The 17633-nt window shown below is 36.6% G+C and overlaps 1 protein-coding gene across 2 annotated transcripts in view; it reads right to left on the bottom strand.

Moving 5' to 3' along the window:
* MICU3 (mitochondrial calcium uptake family member 3) overlaps positions 1–17633 on the bottom strand; it is a 50850-nt gene that overhangs the window by 13248 nt on the left and 19969 nt on the right. For both annotated transcript variants that reach the window (XM_044455212.1, XM_044455213.1), the window contains exons 5-10: positions 15947–15994; positions 14735–14817; positions 11960–12031; positions 9844–9882; positions 5416–5511; positions 1144–1244 (exon numbers count right to left, since the gene is read on the bottom strand). In XM_044455212.1, the coding sequence (XP_044311147.1) occupies positions 1144–1244; positions 5416–5511; positions 9844–9882; positions 11960–12031; positions 14735–14817; positions 15947–15994 (439 nt within the window). The remainder of the gene's footprint in view (positions 1–1143; positions 1245–5415; positions 5512–9843; positions 9883–11959; positions 12032–14734; positions 14818–15946; positions 15995–17633) is intronic.

Below are 17633 nucleotides of genomic sequence, written 5' to 3' on the forward strand. Positions count from 1 at the left end.
GAGATGTGTGAGTCCTGAGAATGTCTCAGGCTAGACTCTGCTCCTATTCCCTTCCCTGCTGTGATCAGAGAAATGGGAGAAAAGCTGGCTTGGAATGCAGCAAGCTCCATTTTGTTCCTTCCTTACCTTTTCCACTTGGGAAAAGTGATAGAAGAGCAAAGCAAGGAGCCACTTGAGCTCACTTTGCTCCATCTTCATATTTCCTGATCAGATGAGCAAAGTGGACTGAGTGGAGGCCTTGAGAAATGTTCCTCCAGACTGCAGCACAGTTACTTCTGCCCCCTCTGTCTTCTTGGAGTGGGCAGAGATACAGGGAAAGGCAATCAGCTGGGGCCTCACACTGGATGGGGATGCATGACAGGCCAGATTCTGCCCACAGGCTAAAAGTTCCCTATTCCTGTGCTGGAGTATTAATTCAGTACTAATTTAATAGCAGGTGTTATTAGTGGCAATTTAACTGTGATATTTATTCAAACATTTCAATACCTCCTTAAGGGGTCTTACATCTGGATCTACATATAGAATCTGAAACGCACTCAGTTCTATTTACCAGCAAACTGTGTGCTTGAAGTCAAATTCCCTAAATATAAAATATCAAGTTGCATATATTTCAAATTCATTCCATTCCTCCCAGAATGTTTAGTAGAAGAATCCATCATTAGGACTACAATAAGATTTGCATTCATTGCATGGAAACTTCCCATTTAATGGCATATTACAATTTGGGCCCTTTGTTCTTTGACATAAATTGTGTTTTTGTTTTAGAAAACAGTTTCATTTTTCAAATCTACAAATCAGAAAAAGTATCTATAAAGTAAAGATAGCTACACCTTTTGAACAGTATCCAATGTTGTGCTAGTACAAAACCGTATTGGCACAATGTCATTGCCAGGCAAAGGATATGAATGGCAATTTGCACTGAATTTCACTGACAACCTGTACCACCAAAACTCAACAGCAAATTGCCACTTTCTCCTTTGGTCTAGCATAATGAATTTATGGTAGCATAATGAATTTAGTGCTAACATTTGGGAACACTGGATAATGGCAATAGACAATATTATGTGCATGTATATGTATTATTTCTAATATGACATAAATCAAAGCATATGCATTTACTGAAAGAATAAAAACAACCTTTACCTGTAAAAATCTTCAAAGTTAAGCTCAGCTTTTCCTTTCTTGCCAAAAAAGTGTACCAGCAAAGTAGTATCAGACAGCAAATTGGTGATATCATCTGCACGCTTAAAATATAATATAGTAATCCTTTAAACTTGTAATCGTTTTAATAATGCATCAACAAAATATTTTAGCAATACATTATACTTAAAAATATAGTCTTAAGACTAAATGTATGTTAATACATATAAAATCTATTGTATTTGCAAACTCAGTAAGATATTAGTTGTACATATTCAGAATGTTTGCAAAACAGTTAGCAATTTATTAATCATACTTGCCTACATGATGCATATCAAATATTAATTGTCTCTAGATTTAGAAAGTTTTAAAAAGAGCTATGATGATCCGTGATGAGAAAACAAGACAAAGACTATAGGATCAGATGAAATGAATTAGAAAAATGGAAAAAACTAATGAAAATAAGTATGTTTATTATTATGGCAGAAAGTCAAAATGTCATTGCAACTGTATTTGCTGAAGGAAATAATTTGCTGGGGAGAATAAAATTATGGCACCTCAACTGTTCATGACATTTTGGTTTTTGATATGTGTGTTATAGCTCTGCAAATATCTGTCCATGTAAAAATGACAGATTCCACCTTTTATGAGGAAAAAAGTCAAGTATGGACAGAGAAAGGTTGGAACTCTAAGAGACTGCTCTATAGGTAAGTCTATAAATGTACAGATTGAGATATTTTCACCTTTACAGCTTTTAAAGAATATCTGATCAAACTGGTTGACTTTCAGTTTCACATACCACACAACCCAGATCTAGATACTTGCTGCAAAACACTATATTGGTTTCAGAGATAGTATCATGGCTTATTTATATTTTTATACAGAATCAACTGCTATTGCAATTTTCCATTTCCAATTTATTCTTCTTACTTTGTTATAAAACTGTTATTCTCCTGAAAATGCAGTCTTGACCTATAAAGCACAACTTAAATAATCAGGACAAGAAAAACCTTGAAGGAGGCTGCACTTGATGCTGACAAATAAAACTGACAAATTAACATTACAGCAGCAGCTTCCAAAATCATTGAGTGTAGTTGGACACATTCCTGAAGTGGTGTGAAATCAATTTACAAGGCAGATGTCTGGTGCATGGTAAGACTTCTGTTCTTTAGGTCATCACAGAAGACTACCACAATTTCTTTGATCTTAAAGTTTTGTGAATCATTGGGAAACATTTCAAGCTAAATTAATTTCATTCCTCAAAAATACAAATACCCACCACAATTCTCCCATACTAGCAATCAATACTAATTTGTCCTAGAAACATTGTTTAGATGGCTCTGTTAGGAAGATGTTCTAGTAAAACATTTCGGGACATAAATTAGAAGAATAGAGAATAGTTTGCAAAAATAAACATTTCTAGCTTGTCTACTTCAAAGCTACCCAGTAAATAATATTATTTAACATTAATGTACAGTATTATGAACCAAGCCTGAGACACCCTTCAAGGCAAGAGAAGCACTCTTATTAGTCCAATTAGTTTTGGATGTCTGCAAATAATTAGCTATTGATATTATACTGCTATGGGGTTCAGTGAGGGAGAATCCACTGTGAAGCTATGACCACTTTCTACATTCAGCCAGATTTGTGAACAGTAGCTTTTCCCTATTTCTTTTTCTCTCCTATTCCTCCTTTTTAAATTTATCTCTTGCCATAGCTTCCAACTTTTAATGTTTGGCAAACATTAAAATTAAGAATTTAAAGCTGCAGCAACACAAAGTAATTCACAAGTAACAAAATATTATGCTGTATTTTCATTAAATTGGAATTTCATGATAACCTCCCTCTCTCATTTGTGAGACTTCTAAATTACACCATGCAAAAGTTAGCAAGAATTCAGACATACTTGTTTATTTACAGGTGAAAAAAAAAAAAGAATTAGAATGTACACAGCTCAGCTCAAGTGACATAACCAGCTTTGGTAAAATGACAAAAATGTTAATCTTTGTTAATACAGGCAAGAAAACATTCTGGCTATACTCTGGATGTGGTGAAAGGCAATAATAAGCGCCATGCCACTCTCACCACGTTTGTACTGCCTTGGTCCCAAGTAACGTTCAAATGGTGTGAACAGCTTTTCTCTAGTTGCAGCAGCACTGACTGCTCTTGCCTGTACTTGTCATCTCTTCACAAGGCTATGAGGCAGAAGCACTGGGTCTGGTTCTATGATGTGCTGCAGCTGTGGTCCACTTTAGTAATATTCAGCTGGAAGAGTTTCATTAAATACTTAGCAATAAGAAACCCTACATATATTTCTAAGTGTGTGGCCCTTATGTTATCATTTCTCCATCACTAATGTAACATAGATATTGGTTTTATTTAACCACTATTTTTTTAAAAAAAGATTGACTCCTTATACCAAAGTCACTTTAATGCTTATCTGAAGAACTCATTATCAGTCTATATGAGAAATATCTTCTGTTTCCTTCCTTTGCTTGTTGCTCTGGGAAAATAACCCAATTAAGACAGATTAATGACAATTTACCTATTTTGTATGGTTCTCTTGTTTTCTCCCTGCAACTTGAATATTTAAAACCTGTACTGCTAGTTCCATTCTTTCTCCCTCACTCCAGAAGAAGGTAGAGAAATGAGGATTTTTAAAAATATGAGTGAGAATATGCATGAATTGGGCACATTCATATGATTTTAAGAAGTTATGTCATGGCAAGCTGGCCTGGAAACTGAGTACATGGTGAAGCAATTATACAACCTCTTTTCTACAGAATTTATGTTCAGCATTTACAGTCATGGACCTGCCTGCACACAAAAATAATTGCAGGTGCAATTCTATGGCCACACAACACAGTCTAGAGGTCATAGCTCAGGTCAGGGTCCCACCTCAGAAATTTGTTTCAAGGCTGGATATAGAATTCCAGCCACAGAGTCTTTCTGCCCATGTGGCCAACATAGTTCTTGTACACCAGCTGTGATTCTTCAATCCCAAGTATGACTTTGGAGATGGGTGCAGGGTGGGTGGGGAAGGGTGTGTGACAGACTGAGGATCTGCTGGGATGCAAGGAAGCCTAGTGTGCCTCAGCTGCTCCTTATGGTGGCAGGGGCAAAACACATAGGCAGCTGAAATCAGTTTTTCTGTAGGAAGGGAGAAGCACAGAGACAATCCTCAACTGGATGCTCATAATCCTTTGAGTTTGCACAGCAACAGAATGCCACATCAGATGCTGCTCAGTGTGAATCAATCATTGCAGTGAGTGAAAAAAAAAAGTAGGGCAGTCAATAGTTGGCCTCTAAAAGAGAGTATGTGGAGTAATTTACCTATGAAGTGGTAGATATAAATAAGGCCACTAAAGACTTTTTATCTGGATAGTTGCTATTTTACAACGTCCTGTGCATAAAACTAAATAAAATGCTTTAGTCCCAATTTGCCAGATAAAATATTTTCTTTGGTTCTCATAATCTTGGGATTTTGTTTATTAATACATTTTGTTCATAAAATATATTCATTCCTTTTGTTAAGAAACAAAGAAGTCTAAATGTCTGCTGTTTCTTAATGTGTTTCTCCATAAATATAAATATAAGAATTACCTTTTTTCTAGCTGGGAGGTCTGCAGATCACCCATTAGGGCTTCCATCCATTAGCAAGTAGGACACAGAGCTAAGGTCAAATACATTTTCAACCTGCCAGACAAGGTATGTACAAGAGGGCATTTTGGTAGGTATAACCCTGCTGCAGCGGAAGAAATGCTCTGTCCAAATTCCCTCTTTCACATGTCTGTTAAAGTTAGATGTTTCCTGATAAGCCTAGCTATGAACTCTTCCTATATAACTCGTGCAGTAGTAGATGAGGTATCATTTTAACCACACAGACTTTTTAAAAAATTAGGTATTTCATTAAATGGAACCCCTGATTCTATTTTTTTGGCCCTTCAAATATATGATAATTCTAGACATGTGGAAAGGCTAGTTATATCTATGATGAAGTACTTAAAACAAATATGATACTCAATATTTTCAGGATGTGAAACACAAGACTATTTTTCCACACATCTGGCAGCTTAAAGTGATGGTATTTAAAGATTTATGGCAAATACTTAACAAATCCTGGTAACAAACAAGCAATAGCCAAAAGAAATCCAAAAGCAAGAAAAAAATCAATGTTAAAAGATATAATATTCATAATGGACAAAAACAATACAATGTAACATGTAACACGTACATGAAATACAGTTTATGGACCACATAGAGGTTTTATTATACCTCTGCAAGGTCTGAAAAGAGTGCCTGGCTCGTGCTACGTCTCAGAGTATCCCAATAGCTTCTTGGAACAAGGTCCTCTCCTTCTGTTTTTAGCACCTGTAAGATTTTTAAAATTCATAGGTGTTGGGGGAAGGAAAATTAAATTAAAGGATGTCCAAAAGCACCTTACACACTTTCACATCTTTGTGAAAAAAGGAGAAAGCTTTATGAGACTTCATTTTTCTTTCTTCCTGCACAAAGAAAAATATTTTATAACACAGTGCCAAGAACACATTCCCATTTTTAAAGAAATTCCTCCAAGTAGCACTTCTTTATTTATGATGATGTGATCTTATAAGAAATGTATTTCAGCATGCTTTTAAATATAATTTTGCACATCAGATTACAAAATTTGGTTTTGAATTCAATACTGAAATAACAGCAAGTATGAAAGTGCACTTGTACATATTTGAAGGAGGTTGGTTCTTAAGAGAGACTGATATTTTCCTACAGAATGCTTAGGAAAAGGTATGCATTTTAGAAAAAAAATAATGTGGATGCATTTCAGAAAAAGTTTCACTTAAATTGCACTGAAATAAATTAGACTCTAGTTATACTAAAAAGTTTCATTTATTTCTGTGCAACTTGTAATTAATTTTCACAAAACTGGACTAGTTAATTTTGCTAGATAAAAGCACTATGGAAATTTAAGAACTTTTTCTATTTTTTTTTAATATGAGAGAATTAAACTTATGCTTAACTCTCTAATTAAATCAGCAGAATTTAGTGAGTGTTTAACTTTGGTTGGATTATGCTGAGAGTTTTGAACAGAAGCCAGCATATTTTCTCAAAAATAGATTAAAAGAATTTATATATATTACTTGCTAATGTAGACATTTTTCTTCAGGCAAAAAAGCTTTCTTTAATTATATGCTAAGAAATTATGTTCTTATTTTAGGTTTTCTGTAGCGACATGTTAGATGACACACAGTGAAGCTTACAATGTATACTGTGTCACCCTTATGAAAATTACAACTATTCTATAAACTGATTCCTAAATACATTCAGGAACAGCACAATCAATTTCAACAGAAACAACATGTGATTATGCTTAGTAATAACTAGACTCCAAACATGAAACTATATGGTGCAATTTCAGACTCTGTTATATACAAAAGAAAGGTAGGCTTGGAGAAACTAAAGGGCTGTAGCACAGATCACTGTGATTAAAAAGAATGGTTGAGCGGGGATAGAAAAAAGGAGACAATAATCTTGACATAAACATCTAGAAGCATGCCAGGCATCTGTAAGTTTGATATGTTCATGGATGCTTTCCAGTGACAGCTTCGTTGAGGGGAGATTTATGAGAGTTATCAAAGCTGTCAACCCCAATCTTCTTTAAATTGTAAAAAAGGGGAGCTATCTCTTCATACAAGCTAAATGTTGTTTGTCATTATGGAGATCCATATGAAATATTTCTCGCTATATTTGGGTGAAGACATCAACATCAGTCTACCACTGTGAACATTTCTTTCTTTTCAAGGAATGGGGTGTTGCTTAGTGACAGAGTACATACTTTGTACACAGAAGATTACAGGCAGCACTAGAAAATAATACTGTCTGAAACCCTTAAGAGTTATATTTAATTCCCCATATCTGCCATCATTTGTATGGACTGCAATTCATATCTCATTAGAATTTCACTAGTGGGAATGGATGTAGCTTACACTCATACATACAGCCCATTTAAATCTTACATTGTCAAGATATGGTTAGCGTACCTTAGAGATGTGAGAAACGTATATTACAGCTAGGGATGTGCAGTAATTCACAATGCATGGAAGGATCAGGACAGAGGGAAGAAGATAGTCCATTTAACACTTTGTTGTTATATACCCTGCTTACAGGCTTATTCTGGGTGGAGGCTTCTGGGAGCTATCTCCAAAAGGCATCTTTTCATGCTTCCCAGGACAGAAGACACTTGCTAATGAACTCTCATACAGTTCTTGGGTTATTCCTAGTGACTGAGGAAGATGTGAGATGTTTCTACACAGCCATCTTCTCTCCTATTTCACATACTGCAGAATAGGTGACAGAAGCAGCATTCTTAGGGGAAGAGGAATAAGAGTTAGGGTGAGCGCTTAAGGGTGGAGAATCTTGTGTTTCCAGCAGTGACCGTCCCTAGACGGTCTGTCTACCTTGCCATGTTCCACCAGCTGGGACTAGGTTTTAGTTGTTATTAAAGCTAGATTTGAGGGAAGGTACAAGTGTGAAGTAAGACTTCATAAATTGCATGATAACCCATCCTTTAACTGATTGTTGTTTTGCATGACCTAACTTCTTGTCAAATTCTAGCAACCAAGAAAAGAGTTTTGAAGTCTATAATCAACATGTTAAGTGAAACAAAAATAATCTATTTACTTGTTGCATTCATTTTCCTATTTTGAATTATGCATGCAATCTTGATCCGCTAGAATAATTGGGGGTACTATTTCCGTAAGTGTCAGTGGCATGAATATACATATTTTTATATCTAAAATACTACAAATAAGAACTTTCATAAGAAATAAATATTAAATATTTTGCTTAAAACGTGGCCATACATAATAGGTCTGTTGTATATAGTTCAGTAGTTGTGATGGTTTCTCCCAATCAATTCACTCGTTCACAAAAAGTCTCTTTAGAAGAGTCAAAGACAGTGTACTTGTACAAGCAGCATAGTAGCTTTCAATTTCAACTCAGGGGAAAAAACATGTTTTCTAGACCAACATTTGATTCTAAAAGAATGATTTGGTTTTTTGATCTCTTAGGAAGATAACTCCAGGTTAATGGAATGTGTCTCTAAGGAGCATTCACAACATGTGTCTTTCCTAATTGTGAGCACTCAATGCTACAATCCTAATCATGGGCTTTTAGGCAAAAGTATTATGTGAATGGTGAAACAAAGAGACTAACAGTGAGTGCTTTTGTCTACACCATTCCCAGAATGTATTAGCATAAAATCCTAGCACAGGAATAATCCTGAGAGAGAAAAATTTTACACTGAAAAGAATAACTTTTTCATGATAGTCAATTTTATCTGCTCAATTCACTACTAAATGTTAGCATTTTTCAATTATACATGCATCATCTGTACCCAATTATATATTACATTACAGTAATTAGTGGTGATACACTTCAGCAAGTCATATGATACATGCAAGGCATGCTAACTGCATGCACCAGGCAGTTTTAATACACAATATGGAAAGGGTAGAGTTCTTTTGTTCTATTTGTAGAGCAATCATGTCTGTCATATATGCTAAATGGTTCTGTATTAGTTTGCACTGTCTGAGAAATGGAATTGATACTAGAAAGGGCTGATGATGAAAAAATAATTCATTTATGAAGAAATCGTCTTTCTTGTCTCCCTCATCTTTTAACTCCTGATCCAATTGTTCTGGGCTAGAGAAGTCAGGCTCCATACTAAAGCCTGCTCTAGTTTTCCCATTCTGTCAATTGCCAATTACAGGACCTGGCTGTCCCCTCTTGAAGTCAACTTGAAAGTCCTACCAGGCCTTTTCTCTCCTCAAGCCTCTGTGTCCAAGACTATTCCAACATGGCTTATGCTTTGCCCACTGTTGAATCTAATATCTTAGTCCTAAAATCGTATCAGTCTATGAACCCTCCCTAAATGGTATGGCTAGCTGAATCACAATGTTGATGTCTATAATCTAATAATAAGTATTAAGACATGTATTTAATTATTAGAAAAGAAAGTGATGTGGTCTTTCTATCTGGAATCTTAAAATTAAGAACACTTTGAGACAGTGACTGGGTTCAGACATGATAACTCACACTCAGGGGTTAAGGATGGGCTGAATGAGGGTTACTGAAATTTGCATTATCATGTTGTCTGAACCAAGCTGCAGTAGGAAGCCATGGCTTCTTAACCACAAGCAACCTATAAAAAGAAACTACAGGTGTGAAAGACCTTTTCACCATGGTTTATTATCCTGTATGTGCTCAAAAAACATGGTTGTGTTTCAATAACAACCAAAAGTTCAGTGGCAACTCACACTCAAACCTGAGTGTGGGTTATTGTGCTTTCTGAGCCCAGTTCCTGACTCTTTGTGCTCCCACAAAAAAACTAATTGTTCTAAAAATAAAATAAATATAAAATAAAATAACCAAAGATCCTCCACACCCCTCCAAAAGCTCTAAATTAGTTTAAGAACTACTAGCTATTGCACCTGCCATCAGGTCCCTTCAATAGTCCTTTCACCCATACTCCTGTCAGATCAACTGTGGAGTAAAACTGAAGTGCTACCTGAGGAAAGTACCAGGCAAAAATCACAGAAGCTGCAGCCTCTCCTGCTGCCTCAGGACTTAATAGATAATATTACTGAATATTTATTTTCTATACATCAAAAGTTCATACTTTAAAAACATTTATAACTGAGTACATACAGCATTAGTAGGACTGTGGTATCCATAAAGCTGGAGACGCTGACACATAACAGTAAGAATGAAGTGTAGAATTTCATTTCAAAATGAAGCCAAGGTAAAAAGAGAAAGAAGACAACAATAGGTCAATATATACAGGCCTCCATTTTACATGTTATGAAAGACCGTTTCCAATTAAATAGAGTTACTTAGTTTTTAATAAAGGCTTAGCATTATTTTATGATTCAAAGGGTCTTCATTTCTAAAGGACAGTCAAATCATATCACCATCTCTAGAAAACAAAACTATGCAAGACCAGGAACAGTGTGGAATTTTATTCCCACTGAAACTCACATGGGAACCAGTCTTTCAATAAAGCAAAAGCATTTCTGTAGCAGGTCCAGTGCATGTTACTTCAGGCCAGTTCTGGATTTGCTCTGGCAAATATAAGTAGGCTGCTTTTAGCTTTTCTAGATGGTATGTGAGGGTTTAATACAGACGCCAGACCATAACAGAACCCTCTCACATTTGAAATACTATGTTTCATCAAAGGAAATGTTTCTTGTCTCCCACTCACTGGCTCAGAAGTACTCTCTACATCCTACATTTGGAGAAGATTTGAATCAACATGTTTCAGACCCAATGGTGGATGTATTTTATTGCCTTTGCCTTGCTTGAACCAAGTGTATGAAGCCATAACAGCTTTCATAATCCATTCCAAAGTTTTAGTGAAACAGAATAAAATTACTTTGCCTTAACTACTGGACTGGTTTGTAAATGGTTTTGCCCATCCTTAGAGATGACACTAGGGAGGTTTTTTAAAATGATGAGGAAAACCCTTTCCATTTATTGCCATTCACTTCTAGCAAAGTGGTTAACAGTTCTGACTAAAGGTTTTTTCAATTATTTATTTTTAAAAATAGAATCATAAGTAGATAGAGTTATATCCCTATAATGCTAAAATTAAAATTCACTAAAACAAAACTTTTCTGGTCACCATCATGAACCACCATCCTAAAATGGCAAGAACTGGAAAGGATATGTACAGGAGTATAGTGCTCCAACACTTGTTTTAAGTGATATTTCAAGATTTATACACACAGCGACAGTTTTAGTACTACTTAAAATTCAATTGAAAAAGACAAGTGATAAAAATAACACTTATTGTTCTGAGTCACGTGCAATGGGCTTAGCTGCCCTGTAAATCATTATCCATACTAAAGCTGTATTCCTTAAGACAGAAGTGTGAGAAGATAAGAAAAGCCATGCTGGATCAGACCAAAAGTCCATCTTGTCCTTATATACAGTGGCAAACCAGATGCCCACCGGTTTTCTCAAGCAGGATGGTTGCAAGACCTCCTTCTGCCCAAGCTCCTCAGCAACTGGTGAATACAGGCATGCCACCTCTGGAAAAGGAGGCACTGCATAGCCCACAAGGCTAGTAGCCACTGATAGCTCCCTCCCTCATGAATCTGTCCAATCCCTTCTTAAAGCCATCCAGATTGGCAGCCATCACCATTTCCCATGGCAACAAATTCCATAGTCTAACTGTACGCTGTGTAAAGAAGTACTTCCATGTATCTGTCCTAAACCTCCCATCAATCAGCTTCATGGTATACTGGCCTTGAATGTTATGGGAGAGAAAAATGGCTCCCTCTGCACGTTCTCCACACCATGCATTATTTTAAGCATAGCTATCATGTCTCCCATTACTTGCCTTTTTTCTGAGCTGAACAGTCCCAGTTGTTGTAACCACCTGTTTCAGCTCCCTGATCATTTTTGTTGCCCTTCTCTGTACTTTATCCAAGTCAGTAGTCACTGGTGTGGATGGAACACAGTGGATGTTCACACAAAAAATACAGAACATGCCCTAAAAGTGTGGACAGTTAACTGCAATTCCACTTCCTACTGCAGAAGAACAATGACTTATTAAAGAGCCATGTGCCTTGAAATGCCACAGATTTCTTTGACCAGGAATACCATGTTTTCCTGTCTAAAACTTCCCTTTCAGGTAACGCTTTGGAAAGCACAGCTCTATATTAATCAGAATACTTGAATACCTTCACCATGCCCTAAAAACTATGGGCAGAAATTGAAAACCTCCAAACTTTTCACTAATTTTTTTTTCATTGATAACTACCAGCATAGCACGTTTCTCTTCATCCCCTCTTCTTTCCTTCTTTTCATTTTTCTTTCTGAAGATATCTTGCAACTGCAAAAAAGTCATTTGTATCATCTATAGTTTTTTTCTGTGTATTACATTGTTTATGGACAAAGACCACAGTATACAACAAATAGACACCATCTAACAAACTTGTAAGAAATGAAGTTTAGTTACAACCTCCAAATAACTTTTGTTGGATTGTACCCTTAATTTTACCACTTTAAACACAACGGAGTTTATACATGTTTTCCACCTAAACTCTAGGTGAAAGCAAGTACATTGTTATAATATATGAAAAAAAGTTTCTTCCTCTAGGAAAGGCAGCTGTTTCTTCCTCTAAGAAGCCTCCCTCCCTCACACTCACCACAGAAACCAAACTGTAAAGACTGGACAATTCCACAATGGTTGTAGTCAGCTGTGTAAACCTGCAGGGAATTAGATTAACTTGATCAATTTCTTCCAACATAACTTGACTGATGTACATCAGATCTCCAATAGCAGAGATATCTGAATGTACCACAGCCTTGATGAATGATAGTCTTGTTCACCCAGTAAATCCATTTCACGTTAGATTTCTATGAACAGATTTCAAGCTGCATAGCCACTTCAAACAGTCAAGAAAAAAAAACACCCCAAAACATAATGCAGTAGTCCTCCTGGAGATGAACTCTTCAGAATGGAGGATGAATCTCATGTTTGTTCTACTCATTAAAAAATTACACATGTAGAAAGAAATTATTATGGGGAGAAGGATTCAAGCCTAGACTTGTCCTAACACATTAGCTTGCCAAGTGCAGGGAATTCTTGATATGGAAGTCTTCAAACATGCAAGCCCCACACCAAACCTGTACTCTAAAGTAGCAGGGTCCCAAAAGACTGTATATATTCTTTCTGAAGGTTTGAAATTGCTCACATTTGAGTAAGATAAAAAAGCAAGGGAATGGTAAGAAGAATCAAGGAATAGTAAGAAGAGGTTTGGTAACTGAAAAAGCAAAAAAGATCTTTAAAAACCCCCTTTCCATGCTTTGATTTCCCTTACACCAGATACGGGAAGGGAAGATCTTGTTGCACTCATCAATAAAGCTCATTTGATCTTCTGGAAATGAACCTTTTGTGTAGAAGTAGTGCTACAGGATACCAAAGAGTAGGGCAGTGAACATGAACTAATCTGAGAGCACTTTTCATAGGAACATTGTTTGAAACAAAATAATGGGATCGACTGTTGAAAGCTGAAAGAACAAAACAACATCTCTGTATCAAGGGAACAAAATCCTTCTGTTCTCTGACCTCAAACCTATGACATAAGCAAATAGGGTTTTTAAAAATAAGTCTATAAAGTATTTGATGACTTAATTTGGATAATTTTGATGTCCTGTGTACAGGAAAAACTGGGTGTTATAAGCTCTTGTCACATTTCACATTCTTGGTGCAAGAAGACCTAATAAGAATCAACAAAAAGGGCAGTACCATTGACTATACTGGTTATTTACATTAGGTCTCTCTTTGAATCCGTTAGCCTTTCAATATTCTTTAAAAATTACAATCCAAATTAAGACTGCAGATCTGGACATGCTTAAAGTACTGTTTTTCTTTAAAATGGAGTTTGACCATTCATATTAGAAACGTTTTTATAACTGGCAGGAGACAGGGTTCTTCTAGATGGAGGGGTCCTAAAGCTGCCAATGTGAAGGCTCTGTGCAACTATTCTGATGTTTTTCAGTAGGGAAAAATGAAAGAAGTGGTGGGAAAACACAAGAAGATGAGAAATGGAAGACAATGCCATCTGGATGTCATCCATAAAATCTCATGAATGAGGCAGGGCAATGGCCCAATAAAAACATCATCTGGAAGCAACTATACTTTTGTGGTTCTTGGACTAGAAGACTGGGCACCACTCACATGACTTACTTTCTTAAAAGACCAGCTACTCTGTCTTTGCTCCTTAATAGTTTGTGTGTGTGCGGAAAGAAAAAACATGGGGAAAGTGGTGGAAAAATATAGGGGGGTTATAAGATGAAAACCACATCTGGATTCTGCATAAAATTCTATGAATGATGCATGGCAGGTTTATGATAAAAAGCCTTGTGTGGAAGCATTAAGTGACACAGAAGCTAAAATTGGTATTTCATTTGAGGTCATTATCATATATCTACTGAGGAATGTAATCATATGAAGCAACAGTATAACCTTATTTCTCCATTACTGATTTTCAGATAGCCACACAGGTGGCCCAGTGGTCAATAAAGAACTCCTGCTTCATGCCATCAGACAATGAGATGGCAGTACAATTGGCTGAAGCCTCTAAGCTGCAGCCATGTCATTATGAGGCTTATTCTAGTTTTCCAGTGAGCCATGGGAACAATCCTTCATCCCCATTTCTCCCTTAGGTGCATTTTCCCCCACTTACTTTCTCATCTCTCTCTGTCTCTGCATTTCACCATTTCCCTGATGCATGTATTGCTTGCTTTACCTCTAGGACCACAAGAGGGAAAATGCATGTGGTTGCTAGGTAACCAGTTCTATGGTTCCTTATTTTCCCCCTTGCACAGAATGGAGCCATTGTAGCTAGGGTATCCTGCTAGAAAAGAACACAATTGTGCATGGGATGCAGTGGCCTGTAAAGACAGTCTAGGTGGGATTTTATCAAATCAGAATTTCATAACATTTTCTTAAACAGTTCTTCAGCAAGGTAAAAAGTGTAATTACACACTGAAGAGAAACTAGGACAAGGACAATATATAATGTACCTACCACCAAGAATTCTTTTTTGTCTACCATCTCATTCCCATCTGTATCAAACATGTTGAAAGCTATTCTAAAACCTGCATGTGGCTCTGCCAAGGAATAAAAAGAAAAAAGTAAAGATACATAGCAAAGAAAGGCAAATATAATCTTAAATGTTACAACACCAAGGATCAAATTGGACATGTGGTGGCAGTTCTGTGTGTTTAAACATGGCACACTACCCAACTCACAAAGTGTGTAGTGACAGGACTATTTTTTTATTTATTCTTTAGCAGCAAGCAGAGTACAGACATTTCCTGTATATCTCCGTTTCTAACTAATTTTGCCCTCCACAAACCTTAGATACCATCTGTGACCTCAGCTGGGTGAAAAGCACTTGTGGTGAAAAGCTGCAGTGAGGGCTCATTTCATCTCACTTATGTATCCCTTCTGCTGTTACAATCAGTCTGTCAATGTAGACTCATGGCCTCATGACTGCAACCGTGTTTCAACATACAGAACTCCTGCCAACGTATCTAATTTGATCCTGACTGGCATAGCACATTATAGAGGGCCAGCTCTAAGCAGCAGGGCAATAGGACTCCAAAATCAATCTTTCGTTATTTTGAATTAGGACCTAGATTCCCCACATCTAAAGTCAACAATAATCACTCTCCTCATCAGTCCCTGAAACACTGTTCTTTACAGGTTGGGGACAGAAAAGGTGAGATTTTTGAGTCTCCAGAGTGAATTCTTAGGAACATCTGTGATAACAGGTAGTTTCAAGAAGCAGCCCCACAATGACTCTGCAATTGGACAGAAAAAGGAGTATAACAGGTTACAACTTTTATTGATATTCATGGGTACACTGTAATTCATCCGTAATTCACCAAATGAGGCGAAGGGAGAGGGTAGAAAGTCTTCTCTCTCACACCCTGTATTTGTCCAAGAACTGACCTGGCTGTCCTTGCTGCTTTTGTCACTCAGGTAGCCTGAGTTTCCTACCTATGGTGAAGCCATACAGCTGGCATAAGAATCTTAAGTCTCATCTCATCTCATCTAGTCTCAGTAGTCCCCTAAAATGTACTGGCTGGCTCCTGCTCTGCCACCAGAGGTACCTCTCCAGCTCTAGGAAGAGACTGTGCCATGTATTCCCTTCCAGAAAATGACTGATGCCTGCCTTAATGAACATGGACATATACAAATATATGTTTTTTTAAAAAAACTTTGAGTACTTACTTGTTAAGATACATAATAGGAACAGATACTCTGTGTATGAAATCACACCTGAAAAAAGCAAGTAATCAAATCAGCAATCTGTTCTCCAGTCAAATATTAATAAGAAGTGATATAGCAATTACTGTATTAATTACATTCCTTCCATCTTTACTGCAGCATTTCCCAGCTGCCCCAACCCCGATAGATATTTTATTAAATAGAAATAGTTTTGGCATGATTCTTCCCTTCTTCCTCAATGCATTTTCACACTGTCTATCTGTTTCCAAAAGTAATCTGGGAAATGGACTCATTGTTTGTCAATAAAGTGAGCAATGATATACCTGTTTCTAGGGAAATGGAGACAGCAGAGCTCACAGGCTAGAAGATTAAGTCAGGGGACAATGGTGCTTCCACACCACAGTGAATTGTGGGAAGTTTATAACAAACTGCTGATTCTCTCTGTGGTTTCAGAAAACTAATCCTAGGACACATGGACTCTGGAACTGGGTCGAGAAGACATAAAAGACCCAGAACAGTAAGATTTCACCATGGTTTCTCATGTCATGTGGACTTGCCCTATGTTAGAAAACTACCTGCCTTTGCTTTCCCTATACAATAACCGCCACAAATATGAGGAAATTTAAATCTTGTTTTCCCACTCAAGATGTTCCAATTTCAGGATTTTAATTCTTCATTCAATATCTTCATGTAACCAAGTTAATTTTTTCCTCATATTGTGGAAAGAAATTCTGGGTGATCAGTCTCAGTTGAACTCAGTTATTTCATTTCTCAGTGAGAAACTATGGAAGGGCTGCAACACAGAAAGCCCAGCATTAAAATCTGTGTACAATTTATAGCTGAAACAGCTGAAGTTTAGATAAAAGTTCTTGTAGTGACACTATATTCTGCACAAAAGACTGAGCAATTAAACCTTTAAGATAAATGATATAGTTGGTTTTCCAAAATCATTGTTAGCTCATAGTAAGTGTATCAGTTGGGTTTCTTTTAGCTTATGAGAGTCAGAATACATGTCCCATCATATTTCTAAGCTTTAACAGTGCATATGTTAAAAAGTATTAAAAATATGCACAACAGCTTTTGGTTTTAATGCTAAATGTCTTCAAAGCTCAGAGGAGCTTTGTAGCATAATTTCCCAGAACTAAGTGTGATTAAGAGATTTGGAGCAACCCACAGGTTTGTGGGCTCATCTCCTGAATGTGTTTTCCTATAGATAATTTTGGTGCAGAATTATGTGAACAGTGATGTTAATGTCCTTGTAGCTTGAACCAGAAGTTTATAACTATGTCTGCAAACTGGTTTTAAACTAACTCTGGTTAGTTTTAGCAGTCAGTACAGACATAGCACCACACCACTGTTAACACCTAGAAATGAAATAAGAAGAGATTCACATACAATATGGCAAGACAAGGGGTAAGGAACCTGTAATACACTTCCAATATTATAGCCATAGTTATATGATTGGGAATACAGCAGGATCCCATATCCATGAGGACAGGTTCCAAGCCCCACAGTAGATGCCTGAAATTGTGGATAATAGCAAACACTATATACTGTACATATACATTTCTTTTTCACAATTGCACAGATAGATTTGTTCTTACCATGCATCCTAGCAACCTCAGCATAGTTTTTTTCTTTTCCTATTAAATTGAGATATTTCACTTAAAGGAAACAGTTTATGACTTCT

Source organism: Varanus komodoensis, unplaced genomic scaffold (genome assembly GCF_004798865.1).
Source record: "Varanus komodoensis strain SLA01 unplaced genomic scaffold, ASM479886v1 scaffold8, whole genome shotgun sequence".
NCBI lineage: Eukaryota > Metazoa > Chordata > Lepidosauria > Squamata > Varanidae > Varanus > Varanus komodoensis.